At 35.4% G+C, this 17,691-nt stretch overlaps 1 protein-coding gene across 2 annotated transcripts in view; it reads left to right on the top strand.

Annotated features, from left to right (window-relative positions):
* XIRP2 (xin actin binding repeat containing 2) overlaps positions 1-17,691 on the top strand; it is a 68,509-nt gene that overhangs the window by 32,016 nt on the left and 18,802 nt on the right. For both annotated transcript variants that reach the window (XM_067741667.1, XM_067741666.1), the window contains 3 exons: positions 15,973-16,083; positions 16,463-16,535; positions 17,489-17,619. In XM_067741667.1, the coding sequence (XP_067597768.1) occupies positions 15,973-16,083; positions 16,463-16,535; positions 17,489-17,619 (315 nt within the window). The remainder of the gene's footprint in view (positions 1-15,972; positions 16,084-16,462; positions 16,536-17,488; positions 17,620-17,691) is intronic.

The following is a 17,691-nucleotide window of genomic DNA, read 5'->3' as shown; positions in this document are numbered from 1 at the left end:
CCATTGTCTCTTTTCAGAGTTGATTTTCACTCACCCTTTCCATGGTTTCTGGGTTGTTGTTTTTTTTAAAGGTTTTCTTCCTCTCTTTCTTCTTTTTTAACAGCTTTATTGAGATAATTTGCATACCATAGAACTCACCCATTTTAAGTGTACAATTCAATGTCTGTTTAATATATTCACAAAGTTGTACAGTGTCACCACAATCTAATTTTAGAACATTTCCATTCCTCCAAAAAACAAACCTTGGACCCATTAGCAGTCTTAAGACGTTCCTTCTTTGTGCCATAGTCTCACATTCAGGATTTGATTTTCATTCTCTCATGCTTATTTCCTCTTCGTTTTCTTTCTCTTTTATTTACACAGTACTGAGTAGCTCCTTGCGTATTAATTGTGAAGTCCTACAAGCATCTTCTTTTCTGGAGTTGTTTTTTTTTGTTAGTTTTGTTTTGTTTTCATTTTAAGTGACTTAAGTAGGGAAGAGCAGATGGGGCTCCAAAAGTCTGGTAAGTAATCAGTGCGATACAGTGCTTAGGTAATTGCTTTCATGTGAAAATGGCTGCACTGAATCTATGTCAAGAGTCTAAAGTATTCCTGACCTTCACTCCCTGCCGCCAAGTCTGATGGGGACCAGTAGGGAGCTGCAAGACAGTATGTATCTTTCCACATACATCTGCTGTTGCAAAAGTCCTCATGTAAACATTAGCACTCTGTAGGATTATGTAGATTTGGAACAACCTCTGGACAATTTTAGGCTGATAGAAAATATTTTTGACAGGTTGTGACAGATATAATCTGACATCTGTGTGTTTTAGACTCTTTAAAGGTGACCCGTAATTATTTTCTAGCAAACTAAACATATTTTTATCAGCTAAATGTCCACATTGCAAAGCATGTCTCACGTAAATGTTTTAAACCTATCTTTAGCTTTCTGCCCCATGCACGATTTTTCAAGGGCCTAGATTGCTATTAACAACCCCAATCTAACCTAGATCTCTATCAGCACACAAGGTTGTGACCAAAAGTGTGTCTTGAAAAGTTTTCTAGTTGTGCGCACGGTTTTAAAATGACTATTATAACTAAAGTAACCCCACTCAAAATGAGGCAGTTTACACTCATGGTTAGGCCTATTGGCTCCAGAGTCATACAGCCCAGGTTAGAATTCCCTGAGTTAACCACGTAACCTATTCTGTGAAATGAGGATGAAGTAACAGGTGTGTTAAGAATAAAATGAGACCGTTCATGTAAAATTCTTACTAGAATGCCTAGCAGATATTAAATGTTCAGTAAACACCAGCTATTATCATTAGTAGTGTTGCCAGTGAAGCATAATCCAGTGGTAATTATTCTCAAAGTAGAATGCGGTTCATAAGCATTTTATGTATAGGTAAGATGACAAAGGATGGCATTGTTCTGTGCCTCACACCTTAACTGTTTTTTCAGTTTTTTAGCCTGGGGAGACAGAATCGTTTCCTAGAAGCTCATTAGGTAATTAAAGATTAGTTTATAATTAACATCCCTGTACATGCTTTGCAACTGGTGACCTCCTGCTACCCAGTCTCCATCTGTCTCCTCCCTTCCTACCCGTGTCCACCTTCCTATAGCTCTGTAGGTCTTGGTGGAATCCCACATTTTCTCCGACAGAAGGTGAATGGAAAAGAATTATATTTGGTAAAAAAAATGTCCTTGCTCAAGATGCGAAGCCAATTAACTGCATTTAGTACTGCTTTTCCCAACTATGAGGAAAGCAAAAACACAAACTAAACTCTGTGAAAATGTGTATTTCTCAGGATGAAAGGCTTTTTCTACCAGCCCCAACAAACCACTAATTCTTCTCCTGCTTCCAAAAAGCCCATATGTGCCTGGTTTGTCTAGAAATGGGGCTTCCGGTACTTATGGAGCACCTATTACGGGCTTCTACCCCAGGCCTCCCTGGGTTGGGGTACAGGAATGTAGTAGGAGTGGGTTTCAGTAAGTCCTCTGTCTGCTGGTTTCTACATCACTCTGGACCTGAAGCAAGACCTCTTCAGAGCTCCTGACATGTCTCCTCCTACCTTTTCTCTGACTGGATAAGGATTTAGAATTGACATGAAATCTCAGTGGGAGCTCTTGTCCTCTAAGTCTCCTAGGCTCTCAGTAAGGTGGTCCTCAACTCTGGTCATGCACTGGAACTCCTAGGGCAGCCCAGGTAATTCTGGTTTAATTGTCCTGGCATGGGGTCAGGGATCAGGGAATTTTATAGCCCTCCAGGGGATTCTAATGTGCAGCAATGAGCATGGCAGTTCAAGGTTGAGCCAGGATTTGTTATCCCAGAGATGACCACTCCCCTCTTAGTTTCTCATCTGAGGCTTCTCCACTGCCCACCTCATTCTTCACTCTGATACCAAGGCCCTTCTATTTCTATTGAGATTTCTCTTGAGATGCCTACTGCAAAGAATAGAACAGGGGCTGCTGAGAACAGAGAAATCAAGGGCTTAAAAGAATCATGGTGAATATAATAAATGCCAGTCAGCCAAACGACCAATTTACTGGTACCTCCAAGCCCAGTTAACTCCCATGTTAATGGCAGACTGTATTAAAATTGTGAGGATTTTTTTTGCATATATACAAAGATAGATTCAAATATTTTTTAAAAGCTAGATAATGGAGTGATATAAGTGAACTAAAGAAATACATATCAAAGCATTTAAAATAAACCAATTAGAATAAAAATAAACTAAAAATAATGAATTTATTAGCTTAAGCTACACTGATATGCCAATAATTAATTAAAACTGAGATTTAACTCATTAATATTGCCATCTTTCATTAAAAAACTTTAATTTCATAGGATTATACAATCTGGTTACCTAATGTCTCTTGAGTTTGTACCTTTGATATTTCTATAAAAATAATATTAATTTCTGAAAGACATAAGATGATTATAAAGTGATAAACCTTATTAAATCATATAGTAACATGGTCATAGACATTTGGCTCCTTTCACAGCTAAACTAATATGTGGACTCCCCCTGGGATACAAGGTGTGCCTATAAAGCACTATAAGACTATCTTATGTGATCTACTGGCATTAATCACATTACTTTAGAGCCACACACTATAACTCTCAACTTCTGCTGTCCCCAAATGAAGTTGATGGTAATTGCTAACTGTCAACTGAGGTGTGACCATAAAGTCTCAGTCATGGTTCCTTTGCAACTTCCAACTTCAGCTTCTTTTGCAGAATCTGTTGGTAGATGCTAGTGCACAGAGGGATTCACACCTCCCTCCCCTGGGACAGCACTGCAGGCCATTCCAGTGCATCATTATAAAGGGAAACACATTCCAACCCCGCACTGTGAAGATACCCGCAAAGCATTTGCCTGGGTCTTGTGTGGAAACTCTATCTTCTTGATGAAACAGTGTAGTCCATCCAATGTGTGCATTCTGCCTGGGTTCCTTTACCGTGCTGAAAATGAGCAAACAAACTAATCTGCCTGGTGGCTTGGAGGGGTTTAGAAACATTACCAGAGGAAGGGGGGCCCCCAGTACAGTTTCTCAGGCAGTCAGGGCCTCAGTGAATGGTACAAATACTCATAAGTAAAACTGAGTTGCAAGATTCAATGCTTTCAAAAAACCTTGAATTGGTTGCTTTTCTATGATTCATCTTATTCTCCAAAATAAAAGTTGTAGTAGTAACATTTACCCAATTATTGGAGTATTACTATCAAAGTTTCTCTTTCTCTTAATGGTACTTTTAATGGTGAGTTTTCTGTTTCTGAAACCTATTTGTTCTTATAGAATCCATTTTCAGTTTCATTTACAGAAGAAAAGTATACTTACAGATATACCCTTCACTCCTTTAAAGTGAAAGGAATTGGGATTGCTTTAGGAGAAAAGGAGTGGTATTGTTCTTATCACAGGGCCTATGGTTATTGAGAGAGTGTCACCTAGACCCTTTCCTCAAAGACACAAAGTGAGAGCACAGAGTTTCATGTTCTTAGAGGTTCAGCAGGTGATCTGAAAAAGTTTTTGATGTTGATAAAGATGTAAAGCACAGATGTTTTGACATAATCAAATTTTATGTCTTCTTTTATGGGAGGGAGTGGATATTTAGGGAAAGTTGGAATAGAAAAAAATACATTTGTATAGCCCCTTCTTCAATCTGGTCACCTATTAGTTTAGAATTGTAACTGTGCTCTTTGTATAATTATGCTTAATAGAATTCTCAAGTATATAGATAATATCTTATAATATACTAATTAAATTTACTTTCTTTTTAAATTTTATAATAGAATGGCAAGACATAGAATTTTAAGTTCTGAGATTTTGCTAGTTTGTGAGGAGCAAGGAAAATTATAACAACAAAAGAAACCCTTAAGATTACTCAATCATTTTGTTTGCAGAACTTAGTAAAATCTGCAAAATGTTTTTTCCACATGATTACTTTTATAAAACGGGTGTTTTCTGTAAGCACTTGACATAAGAGGATATTATTAGCTCTTTCTGCTGCTTCTGGGTCTCATATTTTTCAGAATAAACCTGTCTTCATGGATCTCTGAAAATGACTGGATTGAGTCAAGCTTGTCTATTCTTTTGGATGTTCGTTTATTTATTAGTTTGCATAATTACAGATGAATTATCATGCTAAAAAAAACTGGAAGAACACAAGGCCCGAGAAAAGGAAGAGGCATTAAGAGATTCTGTCCTTAGCACCATGCCCTTACAGAGATATGTTTAAGAAATTCTTCATTTTTTCCAGCTTCTTTGCAAATCTCAACATCACAGAACCCAGAGTAAGATTACATCTCCTTCTAACAGCCTTTTCTTGTCCTTGTTCTTTATCCCTATCTATCCTGAGTGATCTACCCAGCATGGTCCAAGAAACAGCTTTTTAGGAGACTACTTCATTTCTAACCCCATCAGGAGGACAGGGCACATCATATACCAGCCACTACATGGACCCCAACAGGGGGAGCCAAGTGCTCAATTCATCTTCCTTATCCTTGGGTAAATACCAGGGTCTTCTAGAGACATCCTGCTATGGCATTTGAAATTCCTCCCTTGGATCCTGCAATTCATCATATTGCACAGTGTATAGAAATGTTTGGGGAGGTTTAGGGTGCTTCGATGAAGTCGGTACTTTAGGCTGGGGTTCAGTTTGTGAGCCTTTTATCAGAAGCATTTTGTATCATTATTCTAAAAATATCAACAAATTCCCCCCCAATCATATTTTCTGTGTTTTGTTTTTCTTTTAGAGGATCAAAAAAAAGTTTTCCTTTTTTTCCTCAGTTCCTTTTCTTCCCTGTCTTTATGTTTTCCAGGCCTTTCGTTACTACAGAGGGGATTATGATAATGAGAAAGTGTACCATCAAGTCTGGGTACCGAAAATAGAGAAAGAAAAGCAATAATTTGTGGGGAGGAGGGAGTGTGAAAAAAAATACTGATGAGAGAATTATAGATACTTACATACAGAGCTTCTTTTTCTGTATCAGAATCAGATGGAAATATGTTGATTTCCTCCTGTAAAAATAGTGGTGAGACAGACAATATCATGTCACACAAAATACAGGTTAAATTACTTAAATATAATGATCGTAGGCTCTGTGTTTGGCACCTATGCTCAGTATTATTTCTCTTCTTATAATTTTGAGATACGTGATCAAGTATTTATCTTTGACTGTTTCATAGACCACTATACTTGAAATAAGCTTTAAAGACTATCACTCCTTAGCAAAGCCTGTTTGAATCTCATCCGCTCTGATGCATCCTTATAGAACCAACTTGATCTTCAGTCATGAGTCTTCAGCAAGTGGGTGGGTGCCCTGGAACTGATAAGTGTAACTGGGAGAAAATCCAGTACAGATCAAAGGGTATGTCCTTAAATTTCATTTCATCTGATTTGTTTCTACAAATCTATAGGAGTTAAATGGCTCAATTTTTATAAGCTGGAGATGTATATTTTTAGGCAAAATGAAACTATTTAAGCATCTACTTAAAGCAAATCGTTCTTTATCCTGTTTTGTAAGAACCTTGTTTCCATTTTGAGACCCTTCTAACCTCTGACATTGATTTTTATATTTCTTGAAACCTTTGCACTTGATGACCGATATACTGATAGAAAAGATGGTTCACTGAATCAACAACCCTAAAAGAAATAAAGCAAATTGTGTGATTACCTGATATACTGGTGAAAAGCATATTAGGGTAAAAGACTCAGTGATTTTTTTCAAAAAAATTAATATACAATAAAAATTACAGCACATGATTATTCATTTTTAGATTCTTTGAAGGCATTTCAGTGCAGTTCTTCAGCATACTTAGCTAGTTGAGAATAACTCTCCTTTCTTGTCCCTACTTTAAATGCACTTTAGGTACATCACAAGTGCATGTTGAGCACATCACTTATTGCTTTAAGGTGTTAAAAGCATTGACTCAAAACAACTGGTTGACTGAATTCTTGTTCATCTCTATATTCATGGTATATGTTTGGAATTTTCAAATCTTGCACAGCATTTTCCCTTCAACTCCTTTTACTGGTTAAGTCCATGGGTAATCAACATGTAGAATTTAAAAATGGTAAAATTCTTAAGAAATTAGATGTTATAAAGTGTGAAGGGCATTGTATATTTCCTGATACATAACAACACTCAATCAGTGGTAGCTCCTTCTATCTCCTTCAATGCTTCCCTACTCTCTACCCCAGCAGATTACAAATGAGGATTCTAAGTGAGACTGAAATTAGCTGTGATTTACTTACCTGATTTCTCACTTGAATTGATGACAAACTCCAGCCCATAACCCAACATTCCTGTCTCTACTTCAATCTCTTTCCATTCCCCGTTTTACTAGTAGATACATTCACCAGTGATTGCAACTAATTACCCTTTTATTTTTCCTGATTTTTCCTCATTATGAAGAAAACCCAAATGATCAGAGTAATTAATTTGTAGTCATAATTAATAATTATCCTGAAATGCTTTGTTTGCATGGATTATCTTGGAATGCTTACATCAGAGCCAAATCTGTTTTATGGTGCTTTTTCCTTCCTCTTGGATTTTATATAAGGATTTAAAATGTATTCCTCCCAGTGACCAAGACTGATGACCATAAAGGCTCAGAGGGACAGTGAATGAAGGAGGCAGGTTTGTATAACAGGAACTCTTCATGACCCTATTAGCAGGCAAACTGTACTGTCTCAGTCTTCCTAAAGGAAGTTGTAATGTCACATGGAGCATATATTGCCAAGAAATAAGCCCAAATCAATTTCATCATAGGACATTTCTAGAAAACATAGTTTTCTACTATGTTATCTGTTGTCAAAAATGAGTGGCATTCCTTTTCTTGTGTTTTTAACTGGTTTCTGTTTGGTTAATAAGACCTCTGTGTTGGCAAATAATACTTTCTTAGGAAAGGTAATGTGCACTTTTCATTCTTTTGGACATCTGAACCTCCTGTACTTGGGGACTCCACCACCCCATTAGGCAAAACCAGCCTCCACTAGAAGAAGCTGCAAATATCATACACTCACTCTCCTGGCCCTGCTGGTATCTAGGACCCAAGCTTGTGAACTAGACTGCACCAATCAGACACCTCCAACTCAGTCTTTGCATTAAGAAGTAATGAAATGGCATGAGAAGCAGGGACTATGAAGAATCAGTTTTGGTGATGGCTGGTGGCGGAGATTAGCTACATCAATTGTCAAGAAAGAACCATTCTAGAAGCAATATCTGTTATATAATATCAATGGCTTTGGCAATGAGTGTGTCCAATGTCAGCAGCAAGGGTGCCTTCTCCAGAAGGTTCTGCAGCATTTTTCGGCAGTGTTCCTGGCTACAAAACCTCCAAGTCTTATTCTGTGAGAATAAGTATATTTCTGGAGTCTTATTCCTGGAGACTCTGTGGAATACACTTCTTCTATGAAATGTCTCTTTAACAAAGTACCTGTCCTATTTAAATCAGTTAGACTCTGATGCTTGACACTGGGAGCTGTGACTGATAAAACTATATATAAATTACAAATCTTAACATTCTTATTTTATCGTCTAGATGAGAGGCACACAACAGGACCTTTTAGGAAAGAGTTAAGTGTGAGAAGAATTGTATAATAGTAGATTAAATCACTGTGAACTGACTCTCCACTGGGTACCAGTTCATGAACAATGAACCAAAGAAGAACGGGATAGGTGATCAGAAAGCCACTCTCTGGCCATGCCTCTATAGAAATGTCCATGTCCTAGGGGCCAGAATGACTTAGAAGAGTTATAATATGCATAGGCACCTTTTTGCTTCTCTTTGAAAAATCCCCCAAATCCACTACTTCTCTGGTTGAAAAAAATGTACATATTGAAATTTGTTTTTTCTTTCGTTTCTGGGCTTAATTCTACAATGAAAAAATTCATGGCAAAATGTATTGACATAACCACAGACGATCTACTTTCCTTCAATCTTTTTTTTTTTCCTTGTTTACTATGTATCCCAAGTTACTAGGAAAATAGCTGATGCAGAGTAAGTGTGCAATGAATATGTTAAGCAAAGATAGCAAATACTAATGTAGCACTTATGAGCCAGGTTTTCACATATGTTAACTGACTTTCTCCTCACAATAACCTTCTGAGATAGGCATTATTTTTAGCTGCCCTCCCCCTACTTTTTTTTGACAAGAAATGAACTCATGAAAGATCTAAGTAACTTGCCCAAGAAAGTGAGCAAATGTGATCCTAACTCAGGAAGGCTGACTCCAGAGTCTGTGCCTTATTTTTTTTTTTATTCAGCTAATAGTCATTAACCACTCACCATATGTCAAGCACAAAAGATTCAATGATGAGTATGATATTATTTTGCCCTCAAGACGCTCACTCTATCAGAGAGAAACACATATAACAAATAATTACAAGTGCAATATGGTAGATTCTGTCATGGAAAATATAAATGAGGTTTGTTGGGACACAAGGAGGTTGTGATAAACTTTACTCTGGATGAAGGATGGTCAAGGAGGGGAATCTGAGGGTGGAGGATGCTTCAGCTGAGACTTAAAGTAATTTTTTATAGATACAGAATTACATTCTAAGTGAAAGGAACAACTTATGCAAAAGGTAAAATAGTATATTTGTGAATATAATGAGGCACAATTGAGTCATGAAGCTGGAGATGTAGCCAAAGGCTGGATAAGAGAAAAACTTATATGCTACAATAAAGATTTTTTACTTTATTCTAAGGCAATCAAAAACCATTGAAGAAACAAACAGGGGAGTAAGATGAATAGATATGCATTTAAGAAACATTTTTTCTAGTTGTATAGGATTGATATAAATGGTGTCGAGGTTAGACTGAAGAAGATAAGTTAGGAGACTACTGAAATAGCAGATTAAGTACGTGAGGACTTAAACGGGTCAGAAGTTCTAGGGTAAAGAGGGCATTGACTCAAAAGATAATTAAAGATAGAATTGGAAGAGCTTATAAATCAATTGGATATTGGTGAAGAGGGGTAATAATAAAAAGGTAGAATTCTTCTCTTTCTCTCTTTTGGTTTGCATTAATTAATGTAAGATATATGTTACCCCTGGTTTTCTTTTTCTTTAAAATGTTTTCATTCTTTTTGCAAGCTTTTTTTTGGTAATTTCACTGCTCCTTGAGACTAAGTTTTAGCCTCTTTTATTGTACTTTTATGTTTATTTATATCCAAGTGCCTTTTTTGTTTTAAGATGCCTTACGTCTATGTTAGATTGAAATCCTGTATACATGTATGTGTGTGTGTGTGCGCGTATATGTGTGTATAAAAAACATACATCTACATAAAACTTCTAGAAGGTGTCCTTTACTGAAAATTGAATGTTTTTATGTATCCTGTTCTTTTTAGTTTGTCACATAAGTATTGTTGTTTATATTACTAATATGTTTGATGGCCCAGTTGAGAGTACATCTTTTACATGTTCTTTTAATGAATCTTCAGCATTTTTGGATGCTGGGATATGGCTCTATAAATAACACTTTGGGGAAAGTAGAGGACAAAGTTTTAGTAGTGAAAGCTGGCATTACTTATTCATAAACCTCCCTCTTTGAAGTCAAATATTCCTACTTTCAAATTAATTATTTTTATTAAAAAACTATAAGTTTTGCTCTTTATAGCTAAATATGACCAAAGCATAATTGTTTTGAGCCCAGAAAGAGCTGAAAATAATTGAGTGATAGTGCTTCTCTCAGAGATTTATACAACAAACCTGCATAATTCAGGCATGTGTATATATTACAGATCTTGTCTCAAGAGAATTTCAAGCTAAGTGAGCCATTTTTATTCCGTTAGATATGTATGTACAGTTTTTTAAATTAATTAATTAATTAATTTAGCTGCACCGGGTCTTTGCTGTGGCGTGTAGGATCTTTTCAGCTGTGGAATGCAGGCTCTTAGTTGCAGCATGCGGGATCTAGTTCCAGGGATCTAACCCAGGCACTGGGAGCGCAGAGTCTTAACCGCTGGACCACCAGGGAAATCCTGTACGTATTTTTATATATTGCACAGATATAGAGATAGATGAATAGACAGATGATTGATATGTAGATAGGTTGGTAGATAAAACTTTTACTAAAACAGTACTGACAACGCCTAGCAAAATGCTATAGAGATAGTTGGTGCTCAGTAGCTATTGGCTGAATAAATAAAGGTATAAGTTAAGCTATATACGATCACTCACATTTAGGGATGCAGTGATTTCAAAGGAAAAAGTTACTATCTTAATTTTTTTTCTGAACGTTTTGCATCATCAGTCTCTTAGGTCCAACAGTCTAACTAGGACACACTCATAGCTTCAGGGAGCATTACTACTGAACCAAGTAAAATTGTATTCTTCACTTCCAAATATATTGAGTTATATGAAGAATCACGACTTACATTTGCCTTGATTCTTCTTTTCCCTTGATATTAAAAATAAGGATAAAGTATTGTCTTTTCCTGTCATCATAAATACCTCAACTTAATTTTTTGATGTCATAGTAATTCTGCTCAACACATGTCTACTGCTATTTCTTGGCAATACATCAGATTCACAAACTCAGTGAATAATAACAATTCACTAAAAAAAGAACATACAGACTAGTTTAGTTTTTTTTAGCACCATGAAGATCTTTTTATAAAAAGGCCACCTGAAAATAAATTTTCCTATTTTTCAATGTTCTTTACCTTTTTGTATGTGTTTGTTACCTTTGTGTATTTTTTGGTTTCTTGGTACAGGCTTCTCCTCCCTCTAATGATGTCAGCTGCTCTTCACAGCATCACAGCACTGCCCATATTCTTCCATAAATGTTCTGATCACTTGCAATGTTATCAAGAGAACTCTTCTTCATATACTTTGTCAGTGATGGACATGTTATTGTTATATGCATCAGCTTCAGTAACTCCACCTACCAATCATAAAATGTTCAGTGTCAAAGATTGTCAGCCAAAATACAAAAAAATAAAATCATAGGATTATGTGGGGAAAAAATAGAATTTTAATTTTTAAATTAGATTTTTATAAAATCATAAAATTTTCACACTCCTGAGAAAAAAGTGGCTATTTGCTCATGATATTACTATTGACTATTTGCTCATAGTATTACTATTCACTCCTTGATATTCTGGGGGGCATCTACTCTCTACCAGGAAGCTAAACATTGGGATTTGAGGATGCATGAATTCAGTTAAAGGAAAGGGTCGTATTATCAAATAATGAATGTGAAATGGATAGGTAGATAATAGAGGTGTGTACTGACCATACAGGAATACAATAAAAGAAGCAGTAATAGGGAACTCTGTATAGAAAAGTCAGGAAAGGTTTCAAATAGAAAATAATTTTGAGCCAAAACTCAGAAGTGTATAGTGAATGAGGAAAAGCCGTAACCTGAAGCTCCAATGCTAGGGACGTCAAATTTTATACTGTAAAGTTTTAAAGTAAATTTTTAAAACGTAAAGAGAAAATTCAGGGCAAAAAGAAAACATGTTTGAATTCAAACATATCAAAATCTAGACAAACACAATATATCAACCACAAATTTTTATGCTCACCACTTAAAAGAAAGAACTGATTATTCTTTCAAACCTTGAATCAACTGACATCTTTGCTAACATAAATAGCACATTTTTGGTATTGTTTCTGTCAGTTTGACAACGATGCATATAACATTAATACATCATAACCCTTCCTAGTTTTATTAAGAATGAGGTTAGTGATGGGTAAAATTGCTGAATTACTGGTATTGAGCATGAGCTGTTTTTTCCATTCTAGTGAGGCAGTAATCATCTACTTTTCTGCCAGTCTTTTATCACACTTTTTTCTACTGGGTATACTTCTAAGAGTCACAATAATAGTGAGTCACCATAAAAAGTCTGTCCTTTTCTTTCCTTTCTCATTATGCTAGCATGAGTTTGCATTTTTATCAGTGGAAATGTACAATGTCTTTTCCTGTAACGATAATAACAGTGGCAAGTTGGGTAGGCAGAGTGTGAACTCTTTCCTGTGCTGGAGAAATCTCCTTAGAAGTGTACATCCATGAGAGACTTTTGTAATATACTTGACTAATCTATGAGCTGATATCAGATTGACGTGAGCTATGCAAATATTATAACATTTTGTGATCATGCCACATTTTCTCCTTTAGATTCCAAAATTAGACCACGTATATCATCTGTGTTTCTTTTCATGGATGAATGATATTTAAAAAAAGAGTTTAAGTGTGATTTAGTAACTTACCTAAGATTATAGCATATCTAATATAAAGGAGGGAGTGAGTACTATCCCCATTCCTGACTTTGGTTAATCCACCTGTGAACAAAACTGCATTTTTCTTCTTGCAGCCCGATCTATATTTGAATTTAATTTTTAAGTACCAATTTCATGAACTATTTTATGTGAGTTTGCATATGGTATTCTGGCCGGAATTCTTTTTTACATTTTATTTGTGTAATTTGATTTCTTCCCGAGCATTATGATGATCCATCCTTTTATCTAACCCTTCACTCTATAGACACCAGCAATCGGGAAGAATGAAAGTCAGATTTAAAATCCAACTCTACTAGTTGCATAATATGAAACACAGTAAATGATGGAAACAAAATCTTGGAATATTTTAAGACAGACGTTATGTAAACTGCAGAAAACAGGGGGCAGTAAAATTGATGCATTGACACTGACATACCAAACTAGTGTAGCAATTACAGTAGTATTTAGTAATAGCACATAATGCTGAAGTAGAAACTTATACCTTTAAACTAAATTTATGTATCCTTCCACTGTTTATGTTGTGTCATCTCCTACAAGAAAATATATTTAAAGATGATAGGCAGGTTTTTTTTTTTAAATGTCAGCTTGGTGTTAAATACTCTATTAGTGAGTGATGGGAACAGTGACCAACTGAAAAGTATATGCCCCAACTAAGACAGGTGGCCACTACTTTGTTCCAGCAAGCCACTGCCATGTTGGAATATGGCATATTGCCAGATCTTCAAAATTTTCAAACATAAGCAGAAATCTTGATTTTTTTGTAGGTTTTAATTACTTCAAAACTTTAAAAAACATTGAGTGGGTCAAATAAGCTTGTCTCTGGGCCACAGCTTGTCATCTGGGCCTCTAGGCAGAGACGTGATTCTATAGTAATGATCATTGTGCCTTTCAATAAGGATCTTGGTACTGGTCAGTTCCCATGTCCTTTGCTCTTTCACTTTCTGTTTAATCAGTACTTCCTATTTCTCAGTGTGTCATAAGAAAGCCATAGAATATCCCCATTATATTCCTATAGATGGAAAGACTTGCCATAGTTGTAAACAGTTATTATACAAAGAGTTGTTATTTGTGCCCATGCATTTTTTTCTATCTGTGGTCTTCAATGACAGTTATTGTTCCCTCCAGCCTAATGTTATTAATACCCTTAAATAAAACTTGATTATGCAAAACTTTTTATTATATAGAATTATGATTTTTTGAACTTGAAGGAAAGAATATGAATTGTTTATTTCCTACACTCCCTCTTGAAAAAGTAAAGTACACATTTTGTTCATTGTTCTAACCCCAGGTTCTAGGACATTCTCAGGCAAATAGAAGGTTGAATGAAATTCATTTATTAATGGAAATTTGCTGTTTTATTCATTCATTCGTTAAGTAAACTTTTCCTTAGCATAAACTATGTGTCAAGCATGTTAATAAATATCTATTGATATATGTGGATCATTAACTAGGGCTAGAAACCCATTCTGCTTAGGAAAAGATTACACTGGCCTTTAATTTAATGAGATATAATTTATATTTTTTCAGCTTTATTGAGGTATAATTGAAAAAATTATAAGATAATTTAAAGTGTACATAGTGATAATTTGATATACATACACACTGTGAAAGGATTCCTCCCATCTAGTTAATTAACACACCCAATGAAATGTAATCTACATTTTAAAGTGCAAACCTACATTTTGGCTTCAATTCTCTGAAGGACTTTTGGGAGGGTATCAAGTTTTTGTCATAACTCTCCTTCCTAGATAGTGTAATAAGATCAGATAATACTGTATATCTCTAAGCAAATGTCTGACTGCCATCTGGTTAATCGGAACTTTAACCCTGTATACCAGATACCCCTGGGGGTAAGCCAGACACTAGAAGTCCACTAGCAAGAAAAAAAAATCACAAGTCAAGATCTCATGAGTTAACTTTAAACTTATTCTTGGTTTAAAGTTTAGAATTTGATCCCTTAGAACTATTTAACTCCATGTTTTTTTTTTAAAAAAAAGTTAGTGCTCCTATTTGATTAATAGTAATAATGCCCCTTTGATCACTTGACTATTCTCTACTAAGACAAAAATTTTTAAATCCCATCTCAAAAACAGTATTTGTTAGTCATGTAGATATCAAGGGTAAAGTGAAATCCCAACCTCAAAGGCAATCAAATAGGTGTGTTCTTGGAGAGTCATCTGTCTATGGCCTTATTTTTTGATGTTAAGATTTTTAGCAGTATGCCAGCTGCTTCACCATATCAGTCAATCAATCAATCATATACTTGTGTCAGATCACATTCTGTAGTAACAGCAGGGCTGGATCACCAAAATTAATAGGAGTTTCAACCCTCCAATTCAGCCAGGATCACTGTGCTAACTTAACCAAAATCAAAAGTAGCGCCATGTGTGAAGATAGAGACACACTAGCATAATATGGCCTATTTATATTGGTTATATTTAATGGTTATAGTCTTCGATTGAACTCTGGATGTGTCATCAAACCAGAAGGCCACCTTGAAGATGGGAATGTCTTTCTGTAGAATGAAACTCTGGCTTATAAACAACAAAATATATTTCTTTTTCATCAAGGGTTTTCATTTTCTTTTTGAGATTCATCTTTGTCATATTGGGTATGAGTTGCCTCATTAACATTTGTTGCTTTCTAAGGGTAGTAGGCAGAATAATGGCTCCTGAAGATATCTATGTCTTAATCCTCAGGATTCGTGAATATGTTAAGTTACATGGCAAAGAAGAATTAAGGTTGCAGATGAAATTAGAGCTGCTAAGTAACTGACCTTTTGACAGGGAGATAATCCTGAATACTCTGGATTAGTCCAGTGTAATCACAGTGGTCCTTAAAAGTGAAAGAGGGGATCCCAAGAGAAAATCAGAGAGGTCGCAGAGTGAGAAAAAGTTCAACTTGATAGAGGAGGGGGGCCATAAGCCAATGAAAGTGGGCAGTCTCTAGAACTGCAAGAGGCAAGAGAATGGATTCTCTCCTAGAGCCTGCAGAAAGAAATGCATGCCTTCTTACATCTGCCAACACCCAGTAAGACCCATTCAGGGCTTCTGACCTACAGAAGTGTAAGATATTAACTTTGTGATAATTGCTATAACAGCCAAGTAAACTAATATACTGAGGAAACAGGTTTTTTTTCAGAAGCGTCTGTCACTGAAATTGCATTAATAAAATAAAAGTTAAAATTTTCAGAATTTTCTTAAAGCATTGTCCATTCATTCATTCATCCATTCATTTTCAGGAGGTAATCCGTAGCAGCCAGGTCGACATTGCAGGACACAGCCAGGAAATGGAAAGAAATGAACAAGAAACTTCCAAAGCACACAAAATTGATGTTCTTGGAACAGAAACGGTAACTATTTAGAAAGACAATACTTTCCACACAGTTTGCAGAACTGTGTGGAAATTCTGACCTTGTTATAAACAGTTGATTTTATTGTCCTTTTATATATTTAATATCAATACACATCAGTGTCTCTTTCCGTACTTTAGGGTTGATATTCTTTGAAAAATAAAATGAGCACCCTAAAAATATAACTGCACTTTAGGTGTCAATTCATATTTGTTCTGTTATAGCATGAACCCATGCATTAAAATAAATGACCAAAGTGTAATCAATGTGCACTGAAGTCTTGGAAGAAAATCATGGTGCAATGAAGAATATGTGTGCAATACTGAAATAATTGACTTCTTAAAAACAATTGTTTATTTAAAATTATCTTTAAACACAGGTCTCTCATCTTGAAAAACACACTGTGGAAATAAATCAAGCTTCTCCACTCCATCAATATGTTCAAGAAACAGGTAAGAATCTGGTATTATTTCACCCCAATATATCTTTTTCCTATTGATGTTTCTGTGTTTGAATGGAGGACTTCCAAAGCACAAACCTTCCCACTAAATAAAGTTAGTAACTATGACTTATGATCCCAAAGGGGACAGAATAGTATTTCTATATATAATTGGGTTCTGCCTGTGGTACGAGATGCAATAAGCTTCTAAAATAGTTCATTGCCCTTCAACCCTATGATGTATTCATCCAAAACGCCTAGAAGGTGATAAGCCAGCCACCTCTGAATTGCATTTTGCTCAGGGATCCAGAATGAAACTTGATGTTATCAAGCTCCCTGGGAACAGAAAAGTTATCTAGATTGTATTACTTTTAATAACAAATTTAAGCACGTTTAAGTCTAATTCTCCAACCCACAGATATGAGATTAGACTACAGACAAACCTGCGCAAGTTTGCATAAGACGGGTACAGGGTGTCTTGCCTATAAAAGTGGAATGAGAAGTTTTGCTGTCTCAAAGTGCTAAAAGGGTAGATTTAAGCCAACTGTGACCCAAATGTTATTTGACTATATCTGAGTTTGGTTTTATTTTAGTTTTGCTTAAAGAAGTAGATCTTCCTTTTCTGTTCTTCTACTGTTCTCTTCTTGTTTTATAACTTTTATTATTATTTTTGAGCATAACAGCAAAACATGCTTGTAGAAAATTTGGAAACTACATACAATTAAAATAAACAGCACTTTCATTACTTATGACTTTCCATCCAGAGATAATCACCACCATTTTTCCTCCTATATTTCTTGACATATACTAACTTACATAATGAAATACTGCCATATGTATACATTTATATCCTGAATATTTTTACTTAACTTACATTATGAGAAGTGTTCCATAGCATTATAATGTCTTCTCAAACATCATGTTTATTAGTTACATAATATCCCTGGTGTTGTTTTCTGTTTGTAGTCATAGATACACCTGAGGATGAAGAGATTCCAAAGGTTTCAACTAAGTTTTTAAAAGAACAATTTGAAAAGTCTGCCCAGGAAAAGGTCCTTTATTCTGACAAAGAGACGACTCCAACCAAGCAGATTAAGGTAAGATAATTTCTCTGCACAGAGTCATATTAAGTGTAAAACCAGATGTAAATACGTAACATTTTCAAATTA

This window comes from Pseudorca crassidens, chromosome 6 (genome assembly GCF_039906515.1).
Source record: "Pseudorca crassidens isolate mPseCra1 chromosome 6, mPseCra1.hap1, whole genome shotgun sequence".
NCBI lineage: Eukaryota > Metazoa > Chordata > Mammalia > Artiodactyla > Delphinidae > Pseudorca > Pseudorca crassidens.
Note: the sequence above shows the minus strand (reverse complement) of the source record. Positions and strands in the feature narration are given on the sequence as shown.